The sequence below is a fragment of the Mobula hypostoma genome, chromosome 18 (genome assembly GCF_963921235.1).
Source record: "Mobula hypostoma chromosome 18, sMobHyp1.1, whole genome shotgun sequence".
NCBI classification, from domain to species: domain Eukaryota; kingdom Metazoa; phylum Chordata; class Chondrichthyes; order Myliobatiformes; family Myliobatidae; genus Mobula; species Mobula hypostoma.
The window spans coordinates 46,160,543-46,185,845 of record NC_086114.1 but is presented as its reverse complement, the minus strand read 5'-3'; the positions used below and the strand labels follow the sequence as shown (position 1 = coordinate 46,185,845).

Below are 25,303 nucleotides of genomic sequence, written 5' to 3'. Positions count from 1 at the left end.
GTGTCCTCATAATCTAATATTGACGAATCTCTTAAATACATCAGCAGCATCATCACTGCTCAGCTGATAACATATTTGCCTTGGAGTCAGGTTTGTGGGCATCAAAAGCTTCAGCATCAACTTAGGGACCTTTGCACCATCACTGCTTCCACCTTACATTGAAGATTTGAAATCTTATCTGGTCCCAAGTGATTATACAAGGCTTCAAAGAACTACTCTGAAGAACTGAGTCAGATTTATTTTCACTAACTTAAATGTCAAATTTGTTTCATTACAGTGCAAAATGACTAGAAATTACAAAGATAAATAGTGCAAAAAAAAAAGAGAATAACAAGATAGTGCTCCGGGTTCACAGACCTCTCTGGTGGCAGAGGAGAAATTGATTCTGAATCACTGAGTGCCAGTCTTCAGACTCCCTGTTGATAATCCATTATTAGAACTAGTATTTATTTTTAAGCCAACCTTATTTAAAGAATCTATTTTTATATTTTACTTTGGAATCTTGCTTTTCAAAGATTGCCTGCAATGCTTTGTACATCAGAAAAATAACTACATCTCATAATGTACTTATTTGGCCATAAAGTACTTTGGGATATCTCAGAGGTCTTGAAAGGTGCTTTATAAATGCAAGTCATTCTTTAATATTTCTTTCACATTTGACCCATTTTCCATGCTCAAAAGAAACGGCTTGAAAAGCAGATGTTTGGCAGATCTCCATAGTAACCGTATGACAATTACTGGGCCATCAAGAATCTTTTTGATGTTTGCTGGCAGAAAAACAGAGTGGATTGAAGACCTATGCTTGCTTGACAATTGTGTATACTCATTGGGGATATAAAAGGCACAAGATTTTATTGCACAACTTTGCAGATCACCAACATTAATGCACAGTTAACAAATCAAACAATGTTTTTGTCACACTGTCAAAAAATAAAGTTAAAAATCTATTTTCACAAGTTGGAATACAGTTTTTTTGCTAAATCAAGCATAACATGAATTATAGATGCCCTACAAAGATTTTTTTCCCTAAAAATCTGCAGAGTATACTTTAAAACTGATTCTGAAGTTTTCCAGTTATACTATGAGGGTGTATGATCAAAAGGAATCCAAAAACTCATTTGTCTCAGCTGATTTTCACCACCTTCAGTTCCATGTTGGCTAGGTTAGAAATGAGATGTGTTATGTGCAAATTGAACCCACCAGGAATTTATGATTCTAATTTTCTTCTGCCTCCTCACCACACACTGTGTTAATGGGTCAAATAAACATGAGATATTACCCCTATCTTACTGTGATGGAGAAAAATTAAGGGAAAATGGGAAAGGGAGCTGTACCTCATTGGCTGTAATATCAGAAGCCAGCATTCTCTCTCGTCAATCTCCTGTGTTTTAAACTGGAGTTCTAATCAATGTACAGTTAACAAAGGCACCTTCAATCAATATTTACCAACTTTCAAGGAAGCATCTCAAAACTGATGCAAGACTCACTGTATGTTTTATTACTGTGCAAACAAAATAATGACACGCATGACTTTGCTATCAAGAAAACCACATTCACATTAGACAAGCCTTTAAATTATATCAATGGTACTCTCCAAAGCTCCCCCTCGGTCTTCCTAAATAAGGTTTTTGATAGAGAACACTGATACTCAAGGGAACACTATAAAATATTGGAAATAAGGTGAATGATTCAGTAGTTACAATCATATAGTACATGATACACATCAAATGATCATCCCAGTAACCAGGAGTTTCACATATCGGAACTTTTGACGTCTCACTCATTAATGCTATTTTGCTGCTTGGAGATTATTTTTCCAATAATATGCTTGGCAATTGTTTGGAAGAAATTGGAAAGAATTACAATTCTGATGTATACATGTTTGTTCCCACTCTTTTTAAAATGAACTTAAATGCACATCTATGCATCGTGATACACTACATTAACTCAATCATGTTAATATAAATACACTAAACTCTGAAAGAATCCAGGTTGTACTTGTGAGTTATGATACCTTTTAGAGTTTCTTATTAATATAAATTAAATTTACTGCAGTCTGCACATTATTTAATTCCTTCAGAAAGCAGTACAAATCAAACAGGCCAAATTAACTTGCAGCGAATATTAATATTTAAATGCATTTAATTATTAAAATGCTGTTCATACAGCTGAATTTCAGTGGGTTAAATATATAGCTGTCATTAGATCCAAGATAATAAATTTAGAGTCAAATACTTTAACAAAATGCTTTACAGTTAATGAATTTGAAATGTTATGCTGCTGGGACTTCTCATGTTTTTTTTAAAAAACCTAGACTATTGTAAAAAGTTCACAATAACTGCAGCTTATGCATCCTTCAAACGCCAAAAGGCAAAAAGCTAAAAATCCAACACTTTGTAGTATACAATAATATAAAATGCTGGAAAAATTCAGCAGACCAAGCAGCATCTGGGAAAGTAAATGTTCACGTTTCTCTCCAGAGATGTTTCTGGCTTGCTGAGTTTAGTCCAGATTTCCAGCATTTACAGACTTTTTTCCTTTATCGCTGAATATGAAGATTGAACAGCAATAACTCTTCATACATTATACTTTATTCTTCCCACATTGACAAAAAGATAGCAATGGCAACAGGCATCAAAAGCCTCTAGGACAGTCCTCTAGCAAACTGCAAATCAGCAGAAACTACCAAAAAAAATTCTCAAAATAGATCATAGCTGGTTCATCAGCTCCCAGAGGTTGCAGTTTGGCATTTTACCACTAGTTTATTCACAATTTAATGAAGGCAGAACAGTAGATGCGGTTTATGTGGGCTTTCAGTCGTTTGACAAGGTGCCATATTGTAGGCTGTTCTGAAAGATTAAAGCACAAGAAATCTGAAGCATGATGGATCCAAAACTGACTTGGTGATAGGAGGTAGAAGATAATGGTCAAAATGTGTTTTTCCTGACTAGAAACATGTAACAAGTGGTGCATTGCAGGGATCAGTGTTGTAGCCTTTGTTGTTTGTAATATCTGACCTGGTTGGTATGCTCAGTAAATTTTTAAGACAACACAAAAACTGATGATAGTTGTGGGACAGAAATCAGCTGGAAATTTGGGCAAAGTGGTGGCAGATGAAATTTAATCCAGACAAACAGGAAGTAAAGCATTTTAGGAAGTCAAATTCTGGTAGGGCATACCCGAGTAAATTGCGCGTATTTTAGGAGTGTTGATGTACAGTGAGGCCTCGGGGTGCAAGTCCATAGCTCTAGGAGTCTGATAGATGGGTAATGATAAAGGCAGTTGGAATGCCTTCCTTCATTAGCCAAGGTGTTGAGTACGATATGGTTGGCATAAGCATTGCTGTAAAAATACTTTAAGAAATCGGTGAATTTAGAGTCAGAGCAAGGAACTAATCCCTTCAGCTCACCAAATCCAGGTAGACCATCAAGCACTCATTTGCACATATCCCATTTTATTCTCCCCATATTCCCACTAACAATCCCCTAGATTCTAGATTCTACCAATCACTTCCACACTAGAGGCAACTTACAGCAGTCAATCACCTATTAACTGGGTGTTCCAGTCTCTTATGTCCTTTGGTTTGCTGCAGATCACCAGAGCTGTGAGGCAGCAACTCTACTCCCTGAAATGTTGTCAGGAACTTTGGGAAAGTTCACCCTGAACCCTCACTCTCACCTGACTTCTATCTCTGCCTTTTCACTCTGAAAACAGTATTGGAAGTGGAACTTGCAAAGAGTGGGATCAAAAAGACAGATGTACAGTGGAGTCTGTAAATCAAAATCCTTTGTCACATAAAAGTAAAATCCACCTGGATAGCAACCTCAAAACATTAGTATATTAAAAGTTGGGCTTGACATTGTAGTTATACATCACTGGTTGCTTCTCTCTGAATGGACCCCTTTGACTGATCCCACTTCTCATTTAATACAATTTCAAGTGAATGGCAGCAATAACCAATTCGTTACTGTTCCACATGGAATGAAAAAAGTAATCCTTACCAGACTCCCCAGCCAGGAATTCCTACTGCTTGAATAATGCTGATCACCAGCTGGGCCATGAATGTAAAAAAGAATGCCATAAAATTGAACGAACTATCTGACCTAAAAGTGCGAACAGATGACAGAGGACATTTTCAGACAATTAGCAATTACCAGTGTTAACAACCTTACGATTAAAACATTCCATATACACCCACCACCCACATAAAATAGCTGTATCAGAGGATCTGCACAAAACTTTAAATACCCATTTGAAATAAAATCAAAATCTCACAGCACTCGTCATGAATGGCCGAAAACCGAGCAAAAATACAGTTCAAAATTCAAACTGTACACTGTCAATGTTCACCTCAATGTTTGCTTTTAAAATGCCCTACAACAGAACTGGTTAAATAATAAATGCAAAATAGCAATTAAACTTTTATCATGAAAAGAGATTTACCAAGTCTTTTTTCTGATAAAAGCAACGATTGTAAGAACAAAACCCAATAGCCTTACATCGAGTATTTTTTCAAAATATGGTATTCCTTAGAGGTGAAACTGAGTTCATGTTGATTTAGTGCAAATTGCCCTTCTCACAATTTTTTTTTCAAATTAAGAGTGATCTAACATGGTTCTGAAATACATTAAAATGATCATTTTCAAAGCAGAACAAAAAAAAAACACCAGCAACTAGTTCAGATGGAGTAGTGTGTATTCCAGTTTGACTTTTGAAGGGGGAAAAAGGGTAATGGGGATGGGAATATTGCAAAAGCTATGATGACAATCCCTCAAACAGCAGAACTAATGAGAACTAAGTGAATTGCCTGGGATAGAAATGACAGTGTTAGGGGAAAATAAGCAAAGAGCAGGGTTTAAAACTGCTCACTGCTTGTGAGGGAAAAAATGGTTTTAGACATTTTAAATATTGATTCTTTTTTTTTGCAATGAACGTCTGCATTGAGATGAGGACATCTGGCATTTTTTGGCATTGGAGTTAGTGTGCCATCAGCATCAATTCTGGCAAACAAACTGCATCTCCAAAACACAATTTCCAGCAAAGAAATAATCCTACTGCATGACCCGAGATAAGATAAATGTGTTTCAATTATGGTAGAATTGTATGTCCTCGGCCAAATAAAAATGGAAATGGAAACATGAAGCAATAAGGCTAGACATGCATTTGAAGCCCCAAAGTCAAGGCAGCTTCAATAATTATTACAGTGAAAACTAATTTAGTCAAGCGAGTAATATGGTTATTTTCCACTGGCTCCGTTCATTCCATGTGGGTAACTCTCAAAATAACAGTCTGTTTCATACCCAAATTAAGTAGTTTAACTATTTCTGTTTCTATATTAAGTCATGCACAATTACATGCGGATCCAAGTGCAAAGTCTCAGTTAGCGATTTTGAATACTGGAAATTTATGCTGCAGTTCATTAATCTTGCGATCTTCAAATTGCCCAGATGCTTCCCAGGGAGAATATCACTGCAAACTCCTGAAGACAGGTCATCTCTTATTTGTGATGCTGCTAACCTACATAACTATTGGTTTTTACAGCATTGAGGGCAGTTGTTTCCCCATTGCACTGCACTAAAAATAATAAGCTACACAGTCTCAACACATACAAAATGCTGCAGGAACTCAGAAGATTAGGCATTATGTATGGAGATGAATAAATAGTCGACATTTTGGAACAAAATCCTTCTACAGGACTGGAAAGAACAGGGGAAGACCAGTCTGTTCACCTATACTTTTCTAATCTTTCTTCAAAAATTGATCCACTCTTAAACATGAAATTACAGATTTGGATTTGAGTTCCAATTCTGGCAAAGCACTTCATACCCCTGCATGTCTTGTACATACAAGATACTCAAATCTATCCTTTCTACTCTTCAAGGAAAACTCACCAGTTGTGGCAAGTCTTGCTCTATCTAAACCTCCTCAAAAGTCTTCAACTAAAGCATTCAGAAAACTGGTTTGTCGAAAATGAATATGGTTCTATTTTAGCCCAAGGGTACCAATTTTCAGGATTCATTATACTAAAGTGGTGAACAACTACTTGGATGCAATTTGGACAAACAATGGAAACATATGCAATTACTATAAAAGAAAAAAAAACGGAAAACCAAACTACTAGTTGAAAAGGACAAAAATTTAACTTTACTTGAGCATAATTAGAAACTTGAAATGGTAGAACATCCAAATGAAAAGCATTTATTTTTGATGTTCTTCCAAATGGAGATGTGACAGCCTGGTCCAAAAAGCCCGAATAATTTATGATTTGATGATAAAATGTTTGAATCTTCTCACCCATGTGAAGGGAGCTGAGGAAATTGAATGATGTTTGAATACTTACTTGAAGGCCTTGTAGATTGGTCTAAACCAGCAAACATAGGAGCATGGTGTGAACAGTATCAGCCAGAGAAAGGCCAGTCCAAAGTTGACAGCTCCTCCTCCTCCAATCAACCAAGCTAGGCAGCCAATCAGATTCACTGCAAGTGTGATGCTGTTCACTGCAATAAAGCATCAAGTAGCACACAACAGCCATGAGTCACATGCTGCAGGCAACACTAACATGGAGGTCAGCATTTCCATGGGTATTAGAGTGAGTCAGTTAACAAGAGACATGACCAAATCCCAAGAACTCAATTTATACAAAACAGGAATGCTCTGACACTAGTCAACGATTGTACATGTAACTGCAACCTGATCTCCACATATCTAAGAGTGTCAAAGTAGTATTGTGGTTAGACTAATACTATTTTAGTACCAGTGACCCAGGTTTAAGCCTACCACTTTCTGTAAGGTGTTTATACATTATCCTTGTGACCAACTTGGGTTTCTTCCGGGTGCTCTGGTTTCCTCCCACGTTCCAAAGATGTGCAGGTTAGTAGGCTCATTGGTCACACAGATGTAATTGGGTGGCATGGGCTCGTTCAGCCAGAAGCTCCTGTTACTGTGCTGCCTCTCTAAAATGAAACAAGATACCTACATATGGCAACATGTTGAGCACAACATCTACTACATTTACCAACTCAAGGTCCTAGGATCTCCACCACTGTACCCATTGCTGACACTATGCCAACTAATCAAGTCCCTCTATCTCTTCCATAAAAGTGACAACCCCTTCCACACACTACAGTCTCACTACTGCATCTCTGTGAGAGACAAATTGCCATTTGACATATGAGAACAGGAGTATCAGGATATTACAGTTTATCAACCAGAACATTAGCTGAACATGACATGATGGCTTAAAAGCAATCACACAATGGAGTTAACCTGGAGAGTGGCACTTTAATTATTTGAAGATTTCTCCATATGAAATCTAAGATCATAGAACAATGCTTTAACTTGACTTTGGGCTTTATCACAGTAAGGAAAAGTGTGGTGACCATGGAAACAGCAATATGATTGCAACATAGGAACCTACAAGTGGACCAGTCAGATCATCCTACAACTTTCTGCATGATTATGGTACACTGCTCAATTCTTCCGACGTAACAATACGTTCATAGAAACAATGTACCAGATGGCCACAAGCATTATAATTGATATTAAATCAGTGGAACGCTGTCTCCAACAATAACTAGGAAGTCATTGACACAAGATAGGAGATAGCCCAGACACAGAGAAGGATCCCCAGGGTAAAGCCAATTTGTCGTTCGAACACTAGAAATTATGTCAGCCTTACAATAGGGCAAAGTGTCCAAATGATCAGTGGCCAAGTTTATGGTCTCCAGAAACGTTGTTGTTCAAGTGTAATATGTTCCTTAAAATGTAAATGGAAAGTTTGACAGCTTCTTATTGTTTGACTTATTAGTTGCTACAGCGATCGTACACCGCTTCCTTATTAATACCTGCAAGTGAAACGATGCTACAGATCCTAGAGGAGTGATACCAAGGGCAGCTCTGGTATCAAAAGCTATAGATATTGCTCCCCAGATAATTAGCTTTACATTAAAAGAGTTGTGGACACACTATAGCATTATATCAGAGAAGAGTTCTGGTGCAGAAAACAAAGACCCTTAAAAGAGGTGAAAGACCTCTCTGGAGCCAAGGGACACATCCTGAAGATGAGAGTCACGAAGCCAGCCCTGCCAAAATAGCATGAACATGATGGGTGAAAGGTCTCTTTCTATGATGTAAACTTCTATAATTCTATCACCAAATCAAGAGAGGCAAACATAGACATAAATGAGGATGCAGGTCTATTTGAATTTAAAATTACTGAATGTAGGTTACATATTCAGGATGTGGTTTCCCTGATGGAAGCTAGGCTACACTCCTACAATAGTGTGGAGAAATTACTTCCTTTTTCTCAGTGAATATTGTAAGAGTGGAGCTATGCCATCTTATTTAGGAATATCATTTTGACACAGATTACCTGGTACAGGTTGTGAAGATATTGGTAGACTGCCATCTATTGGTCTATCATCATAATATCAATTGTTGTTTTCCCTGATTGCAGTTTGGTATTAAATTCTGGCCTTGCCAGTGATGCCCACATGCAATGAGAGAGTTCAAATTGCTATTTGTACTGAACAAATACCACAAAGAACACACTCTTTAATCCACATAAATGCAAGAGATATTTTTGCACAGGCAGGAAGGGTCATAAAAGAGAGCTTTTGGCATATTGGTCTCCAAACTAATGAGTACAGGAGCTGGAATGTTATGTTGATGTTGTACAAGATGCTAGCGAGGCCTAATTTGGACTATCTTGTGCAGTTTTGGCAGATATCAATAAAATTGAAAGAGTACAGAGAACATTTACAAGGCTGTTGACTGGTCTTGAGAACCTTGAGTTAAATGGAAAGGTTGAATAGATCAGGACTCTGTTCCCTAGAATGCAAGAGAATGAGGGGAGATTTTATATAATTTTGTATATGATAGGCCCACATCATACGCACATAACGAGTGAATGATCGATAGGGTAGATGGAAGTAGGCTTTTTCCATTGAGTAACACACACAAATGCTAGAAGAACTCAGCAGGTCAGGCGGTATCTATGGAAATGAATAAACAGTTGATGTTTCAGCCCAAGACTCTTCCGCTGAGGTTGGGTGAGACTAGAACTAGAGGTAATGGGTTAAGGGTGAAAGGTGAAATAATTTAAGGCGAATATGAAAGGAAAGTTCTTCACTCAAAGGATGGTGAGAGTGTGGAATGAACCCAGCAGAAGCGGTGGATGTGGGTTCGATCTCAACAGCTCATAAGAAATTTAGGTATGTTATTGGAAAAGTTATCGGGGGCTATGGGAGCAGGTTGATGGGATTTGGCAGAATAATAGTTTGGCACAGATTAGATGGGCCGAGGGGCCTTTCCCCCTGTTGTAGTACTGTATGACTTTATGACTATGTATACAAACTTTTGTTTGTGAATTATCTAACCATGCAATGTATAATGGCTTAAGCAATTCATGAAATAACATTATTCAATTTTTAAACAACCCAACAAAGCAGGTGTTAAACTACTAATCTGTGATTTTAACCTTTAGACACATTAGGACTTTAGTAAATATTAAGCACACATCTGTAACAGCATTTAGAGCTCTTGAAGGAGTTGCTCATTCCTACCAATTGAACCACCTCAATCCCCTCCTGTGTTATTTAAAATAATTATTGAGATTATTTAAAAAGCTAGCAGTCATTGTAAAAAAACCTATAAGCTCAGCACAGGCACACAGGGATCAAGAACCAGAACACAGCTTCCATGATATATTTTATTTACCTATTCATCCTCATTTATAAGACTTACAGCATTGAATGAAGCTTGCACTTGAAGAAATGAAGAGTGCATAGTTAAGAATACAGATAAAGCATATTGATACTTTAAGGATTTAAATTATGTTAAAATGCCCAACTCCAGCAGGGCATAACTGCTATGTGTATTTCTTAAGCCAGTGGTTTTCCCACGTGCTGTGAATATCAGCACTTTTCCAGCCACTTTTATGAATGACAGTGATTTCATACTAAAGAATAGTGTTGCAGTTTAGAGGTCTTTGTTGAAATTCTTAAAAAAAAACATGCATTTCTACCCAAGAGAATAAAAACTAGCCTGATATTTTGTAAAGTTGGTGTTTACAAGTGGTGTGCTCAACCCTGTTGGAAATGTGGCTTATCAGTTTCCCAAGATGTCACAGAACCAAGAGTTGTGTGTTTTTTGTACCCATTGTTAACTTTGAAAGAACTCACAACGAAGTCATATCTTTGTAAACATTTTTCTTCTCCAAAATATTAATACACTTTCATTTTAAATTCTCTGAGTTTTCTTTTCACCAACAGGTCATCATGATTGCATTCTTTAAAGCAACTCCCCAAACTCTCAATTCTTCCCATTGTGTTGACTTTAAACTTGCATCCTCTGGTAATCGACTCAACAATGAGAGGACTCACCAGTTCAAGGGATCAGATGCCCTGTCAACCTTGTGTGAGTTCTAATTGAAACTGCCTTGTAGGAAACCCTTGGGATCATCAGCCTGGAAACTTGCTGAGGCCAAGCATATCGCATTGTAGGTCACAGAAACCGAGCATGGATGCTGCAGAGCGCATTCACCAGAGCAATGATGAATCACTTTGTTCTATTGAAAATCAAAGCGGGGCCCCTGAGTATGTGAGAGAGGAGCGATATAATGTAATAAGAAAAAGGAGGATTGGGAATAATGGGATTGCACCCAAGAAATTACACTGGCTCCATGGGTCAGCTGATGAACTTCCGTTCCATTTCCTTATAATAAAATTCAAGGAATTACACTGGTAATATTAATGTACACAATTGAATTCCTTGGAATTATTTGAAACAATAAGCAGGATTTAACAGCTGACCTCCATGCATAACAGTAACACTATTTGTTAGCAAGTCGGTATGATTAAACAGATCAGGCACAACAACACAGTAAACATTGTTACAACACCCTTAAAGGAATCATTAGAAATATGCTTGTGAAAACATTTTTATAAATTTTGCATTTAATCAGTCCAATACTTCATAACAGTCTATTCAATGAATTCCATATTATTAATCTGAAATAACTAATCCCCATGAAATGTTTGTTCAATAACCATATTAAATATTATTTTGCACAGATATATCAGTAATCTGTGTAGATTGTAGATTACCAAGTAATCGACCAAGTGATGGGGGAAAGCAATTATGAAAAGAGTATGTATAATCATCTCTATTTATTGGCTCATGAGAAGAGTGTATGAATTTTGCACTCCCACTTAAATTAAGCTCCACACATACACTAAGATCTGAGAAATTAATTAAATCAGTAATACATCAATGCCAACATTAAATGAGCAGCTTCCTTAGGTTGATGGCTAACCATGCAGTGCATCACAAAGGGCCTGGATTTGTATTCACTCAGTGCATTGTTCAGGACATGAAAGTAGACAAAATCTAAGCTATCTGCATCATAATCTTGCTGCTTTTATAATCCTGTATTCACCACTCTTTTGATCTCAAACTAACTGGTATGTGCAGATGCATACAATACCTTTCAACCACTCAACTATCCAACACTGCCACTTGCAGGCTGCTCTAGATACTTCCAATTATTTAGCCTCAGCTGTGCTGTATTTTAAATCGCCAGCATAACCAACTCTGAGCCTGAGCCTTGTTTCGTTCTACCTGGGAGGTGGCAGTGGATGTGTGGTGGAGAGGAAGAGTGGAGGAGGGAACCTACAGAAGAATTCAAGGCAGTAGGGATTGAACTGCTCAGGGCAAAACCAGCAATAAAAGGAATGAAAAGGACTGAGGCTGAACATGAGGCCAGCAAGATTAGTTGGAGAAGGTAAAAGGTATGCTTTGGCTGCAATAAATATTGTTTATTAAATTAATGTTTTTAATATATAATGCCTTGAAAAAGTATTCAGCCCCCACAACTATTTCCACATTTCACTGTCTCACTTTCTAAGTTTAATATATATCGAAGTAAGATTTTTGTTTAGCCAATATACAAAACATTGTGCATCATATCAAATGGAAAGAAAAAATCCAAAACCTGTCAACAATTTACTAAAAATTAAAAAAACAAAATCCTGAGGCTGAAAGAGTATTTATCCCCTTTGTAATTACTATGCTAGGTTTCCTCAGAAGTAGTATATTACCTTACCAACTCACCCAATTTGTTGATGTAGAAAATTGGAGGATCGCTTACTTTCAATGAATTCATAAGAATACTGTAAATACCCCCCCACCCCCCAAGTCCCAACAGTACGATAGATTTTCATCAGGCAAAACCAAAATGAAGGCAAAAGAACATTCAGGTCAATTCAGAGAAATAATAGAAAAGCACAAATATAGGGAAGGGTACAAGTACATCTCAAAGGCTCAGAATATACCTCAGCTCAGTGCAATCTATCAGGAAAAAGTGGAAAAAAATATGAAAGCACAGCCACACTGCCTAGATCAGGTTGCCCCTCTAAACCTAGTCGTGAACAATGGCACTTGAAAGAGAGGCTACTGTGACACCAACAGTCATTCTGAGTGAGCTGCAGAAATCAGTGGCTGCAACTGGAGATGAAGCTCATGGCTCCATAATCTCCAAGACTTTGCACAAACAGCATTTATGGAAGAGTGGCAAGGAAGAAGCCCTGCTCATAAAGACTCTGCAAAGCATTAGAAGATACTATAAAGATGTAAAAGGTCATGTGGTCAGATAAAACTAAAGTGGAACTTTTTGGTCTCAACACTAAATGGTACATGTAGTGCAAATCTAATACCATGCAATCAGCCAGGAAACAGCATCCCTAATGTAAAGCATGGTGGTGGTAACATCATGTTATAGGGATGCTTTTCAGCATCAGGGATTGAAAATCAGGCCAGGATTATTGGGAAGACGAATGCTGCTAAATAAAAGAGAGACCCTGGATTAAAAACCTGCTAGCCTCTGTCAGAAAGCTTAAACTGGGGACGGAGTTCGTCTTTTAGAAAGGCAATGTCCCAAAGCACAATGCCAGAACCACCATGGAGTGGCTTTAAATGAAGAAAACTGATGTCCTTGAATGGCCCAGTGAGAGTCCTGACTTTAACCCGACTGAACATCTCTTGCAAGATTAAAACTGCTGTCCACTGCCACTGCCCAACTAACCTGGCACAGCTTGAACAATTTTTCAAGGAGGAATAGGTGAATCTTACTTCAAAGCTAATAGAGACTTATCTAAAAAGACTGCTGCCTGTAATAGGTGTGAGAGGTGGTTCAACTAAGTACTGAGCAAAGGGGGGGTGGGGGGTGAATGCTTTTGAACTGACATTTTAGTTATTGAATTTTCAGTTTTCATGCTTTACAATTTTCCCTGTTTTTTGGGTTCTACTGTGAAAAAGGAGCATGTGATTCACAAGTAAAAATTCTCAGTTAAATTGATCAAAATCCCTAGTTGTAACACTTGTGAACAAAGAGTTGTGGGTTGAATACTTTTTCAAGGTACTGTATATACTGTTTATAATAAATTATAGTTTAAACAACATTTATAAAATTAAAAGTAATATTGACAGTTAAGACAGCTGAAAATCAAAGTATTGATATTTAAAGCAGAGTTTTGACTTGAATCAGTTGGCGTGATGCTATTACAGCTTGACAAGTTCCAAAGTTCAGAGATCTGCAGGTAGTTTGTATGTCCTCTCTGTGGAATGTGTGGGTTTCCTCTGGGTCCTCCAGATTCCTCCCACAGTCCAAAGACAAATCGGGTAGGTTAATTGGTCATTGCAAATTGTCTTGGGTTAAATCAGGTTTTTTGGGGGTTGCTGGGGCAGCATAGCTGAAAAGGCTGGAAGGACCTACTCTGCACTGCATCACTAAATAAATAAAATAACACAGCTATTGCAAACCATGGATAGTGGTTTGCAGTGCTCCTGAAAATGTTGAAATGCTGCCATCTAGTGGTAATATACACAAAGACATCCTAGCAACACACATAAAAGTTGCTGGTGAACACAGCAGGCCAGGCAGCATCTCTAGGAAGAGGTACAGAAGAGGTACAGTCGACGTTTCGGGCTGAGACCCTTCATCAGGACCAACTGAAAGAAGAGCTAGTAAGAGATTTGAAAGTGGGAGGGGGAAGGGGAGGTCAGAAATGATAGGAGAAGACAGGAGGGGAGGGATGGAGCCAAGAGCTGGACAGTTGATTGGCAAAAGGGATAGTGAGAGGATCATGGGACAGGAGGTCTAGGGAGAAAGAAAAGGGGGAGGAGAGGAAGCCCAGAGGATGGATGGGCAAGGGGTATAGTGAGAGGGACAGAGGGAGAAAAAGGAGAGAGAGAAAAAGAATGTGTGTATATAAATAAATAACGGATGGGGAACGAGGGGAAGGTGGGGCATTAGCGGAAGTTTGAGAAGTCAATGTTCATGCCATCAGGTTGGAGGCTACCCAGACGGAATACCCTGACATCCTGTATTCTTTCAAAAGGACTTAAATATTATGAATAAAAAGCCACTTAAAATGGAACATCCTCCAGGTAAATTAAGGCAGCAAGAGGAATCTAGCCTTCTTCAAAATCTGTTTCTAACTTTTCAGCAACATAGCTAATATTCCCAAGCTGAAATATTATAACACTGAGGCTACATTCAATTGAAGAAAATTCAACTTCTAGATTGCATTGATGGGCTATTTACCATCAAGCATTCCCTGAAAACTTAAAAAAATCTCAAGCATCTTTTAATTTTGCAGTACATTAGCAATGTGATGTTCACTGCAAATGCTTTAGCTCATACTCCTGAAAGTACATGGGGACACATTTTCCACCATTTTGTTGTGAATAGTCTAAAATCTAGCACAGTTATTTTCTGCAAATGTAATAAGGGAAAGGGAAGCAACACACACACAAAATGCTGGAGGAATTCAGCAGGCTGGGCAGCATCCATGGAAATGAACAAACAGTCATGTTTCCAACCAATACTCTTTTTCAAGACCTGATAAAGGGTCTAGGCATGAAAAGTCGACTGTTTGCTCTTTTCCATTGATGCTACCTGGATTGCTGAGTTCCTCCAGCATTATGTGCATGTTGCTTTGAACTTCCAGCATCTGCAGATTTTGTGTTTGTTATAGTGGGAGGGTATAAATTTAAAGGGGCTCTGTGGGGAATATATTTTTAGAATTAGTGGTTGATATCTGGAACATGTTGCCAGAAGTGGCATTGGAATCAGACAGAAAAAAAGTATCTTTAAGAGATATTTTTAAGTTGGCAAGGCACAGAAGGATATGACTTTCATGCAAATGAGAGCAGCATGGTAGCATGACAGCACAATGCTATTACAGCACCAGCTTCCACATTCAATTCCCACTGCTGTCTGTAAGGCATTTGTATGTTCTCCCCACGACTCTGTTTTGTTTCCTCTCGATGCTCCAATTTCTTCACACATTCCAAAGATGGGCAGGTTAGTAGGTTAATTGGCCATATGGGCGCAATTGGGTGGGCTGGGCTCACTGGGCCAGAAGGGCCTGTTACTGTGCTATACTTCTATATGAAAAAAAAACACATAAATAGCATTAATAGAGATGTGCAAAAGCCCAGCATGAGCATAGTGGGCTGAAGGACCTGTTTCTTCACTGTGCAACCTATGACAAGGAAGCATTATTTTCTTTCTCAATACAAAAGAGCTAGGCAAGCAATGAAAAAGGAGAGTTGCTTTCTGATGTACTTCAATCAATGTTGAAAACATCAGGATACAGTAGAACTCTATGACTATAGGGTATTTAAAATGTTAATTTCTATACTTTAATTAACAGCAAAAGATCAAAATTCCATTTTACATCAGGCATACAAGTTAGCAAACTGTGTTGATGGGAAGCAGCAGCATTTACAAGTTATTATCCTCTTGCTTAAAAGATGACAAAATTATTAACACTTCATCACTCCAGAAGAAATGAGTTTACTTTAAAGACATCTGTGGTATAAACTGCAATACTTTTGACTATTAGACTTATTTTAGTTCAAGGTATTTAATAGGACTTATAGCTTATGTACAACAGTTCACACCCAAAAAGACTCATACATAAAGGGTAGCTTAATATTTTCCAAAGGGGTCAGTTATATGGAAAAACATACCAGTTTTCCAAAACTAGTCATTTTGATTATAAAGCATAGCAATCGTTCGACAAAGTTCTCTTGCATCTTGTTTATTTTCTTTTTGGGGTTTCCTTTATAAAATAAAATTCTACAATAGCTTAAAAGGCTTTTTCATATATTTCACTATAACAAATTTTCTTCTACACTACAGCACAGAAACAGGCCCTCCAGTTCATCTAGTCCACGGCCAACTATTATTCTGTTTAATCCCATCAACCTGCATAGCCCTCCGTACGCTTCCCATTTAGGCACTTATCCAAATTTCTCTTAAATGTTGCAATCAAACCCGCATCCACCACTTCTGCTGGTAGCTCATTCCATACCTGCACCACCCTCTAGATGATGATGATCCCGCTCAGGTACTCCTTAAATATTTCACCTTTCACCCTTAACCGACAAACTCTAGCTCTGTTCTCACCCAACCTCGGTGGAAAAAGCCTGCTGCATTAACCCTGTTTATACCCCTCATGGCCGGCGGGTGGTGCAGTGAGATCCCCTCAGTGCCGGACTCCGGAGCGAAGGTTCCCGAGTTCGAATCCAGGTCGGGCCACCCCCGAGCACGCTTTCCATCCGTGCCGGGTCGAGTGTCGAGCTAGCCACTCGGCCTTGTAAAAAAAAATACAAAGGTCGAGTCAAGAATGTTCATAACGTGACCCGGTTAATCCCGACACCAAGTGCCAGACAAGAATGGCTGAATGTCTGGTATGACACGCTCACCCCTCATGATACCACTTTGTATACCTTTATCAAATCTCACCTCACTCACCTATGTTTCAGGGAATAAAGTTCTAACCTATAGTCTTTCCTTATAACTCAGATCTTCAAGTTCTGGCAACATCCTCGTAAATTTTTATGTGCATAACTGTGACAGTTAAGCATGAATATATGAACTTGTATTTATACAAGACCGTATAGCACTTTTGAACTGTCGTGACATAGGGAACCTTGGCAGCTAATTTGTGCACAGCTGTGTTCCACGGAGAATACAAAAAGGCTTTTCAGTTTTTGAAGCCTGGTCTGTTTATCGAAATTCTCTTCAGGCTCATTATGAGTAAAGGTGGCAAGAAGAATACCGAAGCACATTCCTTCGAGAAATCACTTAATCTTATAGCGCACAAGCCAACTTGGCCTTCTTTGGTTGCAATAACAAATAAAATCCAGCATCCTCATTGATAGCACTAGAGATTCTGAAATTCTGGAAATCCAGAACAACACAGACAATGCTGGAGGAACTCAGCAGGTCGGGTAGCATTTATGGAGAGGAATAAAGAGCTGACATTTCAGATCATCGGAACGGAAAATGAAAGGGGAAGTAAGCCAGATTAAGAAGTTAGGGGGAGGAGAAGGAGTACAGGCTAGACAGTGATAGGTGAAGACAGGATAGGGGCAGGCAGATGGGTAGGGAGAAGGAGGATAAAGTGAGAAGCTGGGAAGTGATAGGCAGAAGAGTGAAGGGCTGAAGGAACCTGACAGCAGATGAGAGTGGACTAATGAAGAAAAGGACGAAGGGGAAACCAGAGGGAGGGGATGGGCAGGTAAGGGGAAGCGAAGTGGTGAGAGGGGAACTGGAATGGTGAATACAAAAAAAGATTCTCACCTATCACCTGCTAGCTTGTACTCCTTCCCATCTCCCCACCTTTTTATTCTGGTTCTTCCCCCTATCTTTCCAATCCTGAAGAATCTCAGTTCAGAACATTAGCCCATTATTCCTCACCTTCGATGCTGCCAGACCTGCTGAGTTCCTCCACTATTTTGTGCACATTACCCTCATCGCGAATTGGCTTCTTCACTGTTTCTACAATTGGCAAGTTTTTCATTCTCAGCCACCCTATTTTCAAACCAGTCAATGCTCTTAAAAAAAAACTGAAAAGAATTTTGCCTGATTTTCCCCCCATAGCAACACTTCAAAATTCTTGTTCCAAAGATTTGTGTTTCAATATGTAGTTAGTATGATAAAAAATGCTTCAAAAGGGCAACAATCATACCAGTGCCCAAGAGCAGGGTGAGCTGCCTTAATAACCATCGTCCAGTAGCACTCACATCTACGGTGAAGTGTTTTGATAGGTTGGTCATGGCTAGAATTAACTCCTGCCTAAGCAAGGACATGGAACCACTGCATTTTGCCTATTGCTGCAATAGGTCATTGGCTCTTCACACAGCTCTGGATCACCTGGACAATACTAATAAGCATCAGGCTGCTGCTTATTGACAACAGTGCATTGTTTAACACAATCATTCCTACAGCTCTGATCAAAAAGCTCCAAAACTTTTGTCTCTGTACTTACTTCTGCAACTGGATCCTTGACTTCCTCACCAGAAGACCACTGTCTGTGCAGATTGGAAACAACATCTCTACCTCGCTGCTAATCAACACTGACACATCTCAAAGATCTGTGCTTAGCCCACTGCTCTACTTTCTCTACACCCATGACTGTGTGGCTACACACGGCTCAAATGGCAACTATGAATTTGCTGACAAAACAACTATTGTTGGCTGAATTTCAGATGGTGTCGAGAAGGCATACAGGAGTGAGATAGATCAGCTGGTTGAGTGGTGTTGCAGTAACAATCTTGCACTCAAGATTGAAGAATCAATTGTGGACTTCAGAAAGGGTAAGACACGAGAACACACACCAATTCTCAGAGGGATCAGAAGTGGAAAAAGTAAGCAATTTCAAGTTCGTCTTTGAGGATCTATCCTGGGCCCAACCATATCGATGCAGTAACAAAGGTGGTACAACAGTGGCTGCCATATTTCATTAGGAGCTTGAGGAGATTTGGTATGTCACCAGAGGCACTCACAAATTTCTAAGATATACTGTGAAGAGCATTTTAACTGGCTACATTACTGTCTAGTATAGAGGGGGTGAGGGTAGGGCAATGCACAGGATCAAAATAAGCTGCAGAAAGTTGTAATCTCAGTTAGCTCCATCATGGGCAGTAACCTCCCTAGCATCATCATCTTCAGGATCAATGCGTTAAAAAGACGGCATCTATCATTAAGGACTCCCATCACAAAGGACATGCCCTCTTCTCATTGCTACCATCAAAGGCAAGGTAAAGGAACCTGAAGGCCAATACTCAACGATTCAGGAATAGGTTTTTCATCTCTGCCATCAGACTCCTGAATGAACACTACCTCACTACCTTTTCCCCTCTTCTTGCACTACTTAATTTTTAATATATACATTTTTTACTGCAACTTAAGTTTTTATTATGTATTGACACATACTGCAGCCGCATAACAACAAATTTCATGACATAAGCCTGTCTTATTAAACCTGATTCTGAACTTGCAGAAGAACTAGATCAGGATATTTATTTTCAAAACATAGCCTGCCATAATCTGAAAGGTGTTATAAAACAGATCCTACAGAGAAAAAAAAGACTTTAAGGGAATTAGTTAAATAATGAACGGGAAAATTAATATAGGTCTGAGGAAAGGCAGAGAAGAACTAATTTTCAAAGAACAAGCATGGACATTTTGGACTAAATAGCTGTTATTTTGTGATTCTCCAACTTCCCACATGGTCTCTGCCCATTATAACTTTTGATAAAAGCTTCTCAATTTTCCTCCCAGACTCAGTGATTCAATATAACTATTCCTTCTCGATTGTATCACCATTTAATTAAAGGTTCCCATTTTTAAAGTTTGGTAAAACTTGTGAATTTATTATACTTTCAGAATTACATTTCATGTTGGCATGTTTTGACATTGTGATGTAGAAAAAAAAACATGAATAAGTTCTCACAAGGAAAATAGTATCTCTTTTGATGCCAGTGATACAAAATGAAGTCGGCTAGGAAGGGGTTACCAAGAGGTGAATATTATCTTTTTTTTTTGAAAACATGTTATAATTCAGAGAAAGACTGCCTAAAAAGAATTTAATCATGCACAAAAGCATTTTAAATAATATTTTAACAGGCAAGTACTTTGACATAATGTTCAAAACTGATGGTATTAATAAATGTTTTAATATCTTTGGAAGTATGCTCATAAGTTGCATTCAATTGTTCTAATTATTGATGGTGATGTCCACATAATTTAACATTTTACTGCTGTAGGGTCAATTTTACATCCTGAATGTTCCCCGGTTAATTAACAATGACAACGAATGCATTAACAAAGAAGCAATACACCAGTTGAAAATTAGAAGTAAATTGTTCCATTAATCACTCTTACAGTAAAATTACTATCCATCAGAAACATTTGAAAATCATTTGAGAACAAATTGGGTCATGCTTTTACTATTTGAAATTACCTGATCATTTAATAATTATTCATAATGACCACTTCCCAACATACTGACGAGATTGGTTGGCTTATACTTGCTACTCTAAACTGTACTGTATTTTACATCATATTTATTAATCATTAGATTGTAAGAATAGAAGATCTAATTCTTCTCTAGTTGGTAGTGAACTGAAACCTGGAAGATACAAAAGGCAGAAGCTCCCAGGTATTTTCTGTTTGTGTAATTAGCAGTAATTGCATACCCAGACACTAATACCAGGTTAAACTTTAGGATAATTTACCAGTCTATTGCTATTTTTAAGGATTGTTTCTACAAGATAACCACTGCGGCATTATTAGCACCATCAAAATATTTCTATTAAGGGCGCCTTCCTCTCCCCCAGACACCTAGTTCCCAATCAAACCCTCCCACTAGCTCCTTGCAATATTAAGGCAATTTCTTATTACATCTTATGTAATAGCCACAGGCACAAAACACTCTCTTTCCACAACAGAGCACTAAAGGAAAGCAAAACTGCAAAATTTATTAGCTTAACTTTAGACAACAAAAGGAAAAACTGAACAGTCAGGATAGGGGAGAGATGTGGAAAAAAAGTGCAAAATCTTGATTTAAAAACAAAATTTTGTAGTAAGCATAGTTATGATCTTCAAGGCAAATATCAAAACTCATCTATAAACCATACTTAATATCTAATGTTTTGAAAGATAATATATTGCTTTCATTAATCTTCTCTCTCTATTATGATACAGACTTACACCAGGCCCTTTAGCTTTGCCAGTTCATGTCACTCATCAAATACCTATCTATATTAATCCCTTATCGTTTTAAATCCAACCAACAGAAATTTGACTCGTAAAATTAAAAGGGATCAGAAATTTAACGGGCAAGTTAATAGAACAGAATATTGTAATTGACCAATTTGTTCAGAATAACTATTCCATATTCTTTCCCTCTTTTGCATGCTATATCCTATTTTAAAACAAATGTAGCATAATTATTACATTAACTAAGATGCTATATAACTAGAGACACAAAAGTCTGCAGATGCTGGGATCTGAGGCAACATGAAAGAGGTGCTGGAGGAACTCAGTGTCAGTGGATTGAAATGGACATCAAGACCCTTCGCCTAGACTTGACCCAAATTGTTAAATATCTATTTTCCTCTAGAGATGCTGTCTGACCCACTGAGTTCCCCCAGCACCTTTTTGAGCGATATATAACTAACAAACAAATGTGAATTTAATGATTTGGGTCATATTTTGACTTTTGAATCCAGAGATAAAATGACTGGAATGCACCTGAGTAATAATGCTGAAACCAGAAGTTTATTTTGCTTGCATCAGTCAAACCATAATTAGCAGTCACACAATCCTAACAAATTAATGTAGGTAAAGCAAGATATCAAATGGAATAATGAACTTAGAAGTATTTCACATTCTGCCATAGCTTGCCACAACAATGCTGGTTATGCATTCCGAGATACGGTACTGTACTGCAAAAAAAATCAACGATGTACGTCATTGATAAACTGGATTCTGATTTTTTTTTTGCACAAAACTTGGGCGCATGTCCATGTAGTGGAGAGCATTGCCGAAGTTGCTAAATTTCAGCCAATACTCCCAAATGGATATGAACTACCAAGTGTCCCTGCAAAAAGAGCAGCACAGTTCACCTTGCTCCCTAGCCAAAAGTTTCCTTCTCAATCCCTATCACTTGTACCAGAATACTTCATTATTGACAATGTTGCTGTTTGTATTCTTTGCTACGACAAATATGCTTCCTGGTTTTCCTGGAGAAGTAACTATCAAATTCATAAATGCACATTCATTATTCAAGCTCCCATGAGCTCACTGGAGAAAATTGTCAATTTAACATGGATCAACTAGTGAACAAGCAATATTTTACATGCATCACTGCTACTATGTATAAAAGTTTTAACCTAATAATGTTATACATTTCCATGCTGTTGTTGAAATAGTCAAGGCACCTCTACCTGGAAGAATGGTAGAAGTGGTACATTCCAGTGGTGCTTGACCAGCAGGGCTGTTGACTGGAGGCTGGTAATGAGGATTGGGATGATTCTGGCTAACATTACTACAATGGGATCAACATCCTCCTCCTGTGCTTCATATTTCGATGCTTCATAGAAAATCCACAATGTTATTTGATTCACCGATTTAACTCTCGTGCAGAAAGACAACTGGAAGTATAGACTGACAGCACATTAAACTGTAGTTCCTGTTTAGATTATTTTATTTGGTATCTCTATGGCTGTTTACTAAATTATATTGCACTGAATTACTGAAATGCACTGTGTTTACATTTGCTCACAGTAAATTTATTTAAAACAAAACATGTTCACCCTAATGTTTTCACTCTGTGGAAACAATCTTCGTAAAACAAATGATAAATTTTCGTTCATCTATAAATGATGAAATTAATGCATGCCTGTCCACTTTAAGAAAAATATAAAACTTATAAACACACTAGGCATTAAAGCAAAGGAGAAACTTGTCCAGGCTCTTTACCTCACAGAAAATGCCAGAGGAACTCAAAAAAGGTCAGGCATTATCTACGGAGATGAATAAACACTTGACATTTTGGGCTGACACCCTTCACTCAACATGTTCTGATGAAGGGTCTCAACCCAAAATGACTGTTTATTCTTGTCCATAGATGCGGTTGGACCTGCTGAGTTTCTCCAGCATTGCATATGTGTTGCTTTGGATTTCTAGCATCTGCAGAATATCTTGCATTCAGGCTCTTACAGCTGTCAGATTATTTGATTGTCTTTAATGAACACACACAAATTTTCCATTGATCTTCGAGGGGCTAACACCAAACACAGATAGGAGAGAATTTGGGCTATACTTACATGGAATAGCCACTTTATTAGGTACTTTCTGCATGTTTGGTCTTCTGCTGCTATAGCCTATCCACTTCAAGGTTTGATGTGTGGTCAGAGATGCTCTTCTGCACACCATTGTTGTAATGCGTGGTCACTTGAGTTACTGTCTTCTTCCTATCTGCTTGAACCAGTCAGGCCATTTTCCTCTAACCTCTCTCATTACCAACACTCACCACAAGCTGGAGGAACTCAGCTGAAGGCAGCATCTATGGAAACGATCAGTCAATATTTCGGGCCGGAACCCTTCATCAGGACTGAAGAGGGAAGGGGCAGAGGCCCTATAAAGGTGGTGGGGGGAGGGTGGGAAGGAGAAGGTTGGAAGGTTCCAGGTGAAAAACCAGTAAGGGGAAAGATCAAGGGGTGAGGGAGGGGAAGCAGGGAGGGGATAGGCAGGAAAGGTGAAGAAGGAATAGGGGAAAGCAGATGCTGCCCGACCTGCTGAGTTCCTCCAGGTTGTAGTGAGTGTTGCTTTGACCCTAGCATCTGCAGAATATTTTGTGTTCTCTCATTACCAAGGCATTTTCACCCACAGAATTGCCGTCAGTGAATGCTTTTTTGTTTTTCACACCATTCTCTTATACTTATACTTTATTGTCGCCAAACAATTGATACTAGAACGTACAATCATCACAGCGATATTTGATTCTGCGCTTTCCACTCCCTGGATTACAAATATTAAAAATAGAAAAAATTAGTAAACATTAAAAATTTAAATTATAAATCATAAATAGAAAATTGAAAAATGGAAAGTAAGGTAGTGCAAAAAAACCAAGAGGCAGGTCTGGATATTTGGAGGGTACGGCCCAGATCCGAGTCAGGATCCGTTCAGCAGTCTTATCACAGTTGGAAAGAAGTTGCTCCCAAATCTGGCCGTGCAAGTCTTCAAGCTCCTGAGACTTCTCCCGGAGGGAAGAGGGATGAAAAATGTGTTGGCTGGTTGGGTCGTGTCCTTGATTATCCTGGCAGCACTGCTCCGACAGCGTGCGGTGTAAAGTGAGTCCAAGGACAGAAGATTGGTTTGTGTGATGTGCTGCGCTGTGATCACGATCTTCTGCAGCTTCTTTTGGTCTTGGACAGGGCAACTTCCATACCAGGTTGTGGTGCACCCTAAAAGAATGCTTTCTACAGTGCATCTATAAAAATTAGTGAGGGTTTTAGGGGACAGGCCAAATTTCTTTAGTTTTCTCAGGAAGTAAAGGCGCTGGTGGGCCTCCTTGGCAGTGAACTCTGCTTGGTTGGACCAAGTCAGGTCATTTGTGATATTGACCCCAAGGAACTTAAAGCTTTTGACCTGTTCCATTGCGCACCACCGATGTAAATTGGATCGTGCGGTCCGCTACTCCTTCTGAAGTCAACAACCAATTCCTTCATTTTGCTGACGTTGAGGGATAGGTTATTGTCTTCGTACCATGCCACCAGGTTCTTAATTTCCTCTCTGCACTCAAACTCATCATTACCCAAGATACGGCCTACAATTTTGTGTCATCAGCAAACTTATATATTTGAGTTTGACGGAAACTAGGCTACACAATCATGGGTGTACAGTGAGTACAGCAGGGGGCTGAGTACACAGCCTTGTGGGGCACTGGTGCTCAGAGTGATTGTAGAGGAGAGCTTGTCCCCTATTTTTACAGCCTGGGTCCTGTCTGTGAGGAAGTTGAAGATCCAGCTGCAGATTTGAGTGCTAAGGTCCAGGTTCCGGAGTCTCTTTAAACTCTAGAGACTGTAGTGCATGAAAATCCCAGGAGATCAGCAGTTTCTGAGATACTCAAACCACCCCACCTGGCATCAACAATCACGCCACTGTAGAAGTCTCCTAGATTACATTTCTTCCCCATTCTGACATTTGGACTGAACCACATCTGAACCTCTTGGGCATGTCTGCATGCTATCATGCATCGAGTTGCTGCCACTTGACATGTTGACTAGATACTTGCATTAATGAGCAACTGTACAGATATTGGCTACTTTATTAGGTATGTGTGCAAATGACTGGACTGAAATTAAATATTTTATTTTTGGGCAAGTAGTAAGGATGGGTAATCTGTGATGTGACAGAGGTCTCAGAAACGTTTCCATTGCA

At 38.7% G+C, this 25,303-nt stretch overlaps 1 protein-coding gene across 2 annotated transcripts in view; it reads right to left on the bottom strand.

The window, feature by feature from the left end:
* LOC134358518 (secretory carrier-associated membrane protein 5) overlaps nucleotides 1–25,303 on the bottom strand; it is a 69,652-nt gene that overhangs the window by 21,552 nt on the left and 22,797 nt on the right. For both annotated transcript variants that reach the window (XM_063070824.1, XM_063070825.1), the window contains 2 exons: nucleotides 6,341–6,497; nucleotides 4,002–4,103 (listed from right to left, as the gene is read on the bottom strand). In XM_063070824.1, the coding sequence (XP_062926894.1) occupies nucleotides 4,002–4,103; nucleotides 6,341–6,497 (259 nt within the window). The remainder of the gene's footprint in view (nucleotides 1–4,001; nucleotides 4,104–6,340; nucleotides 6,498–25,303) is intronic.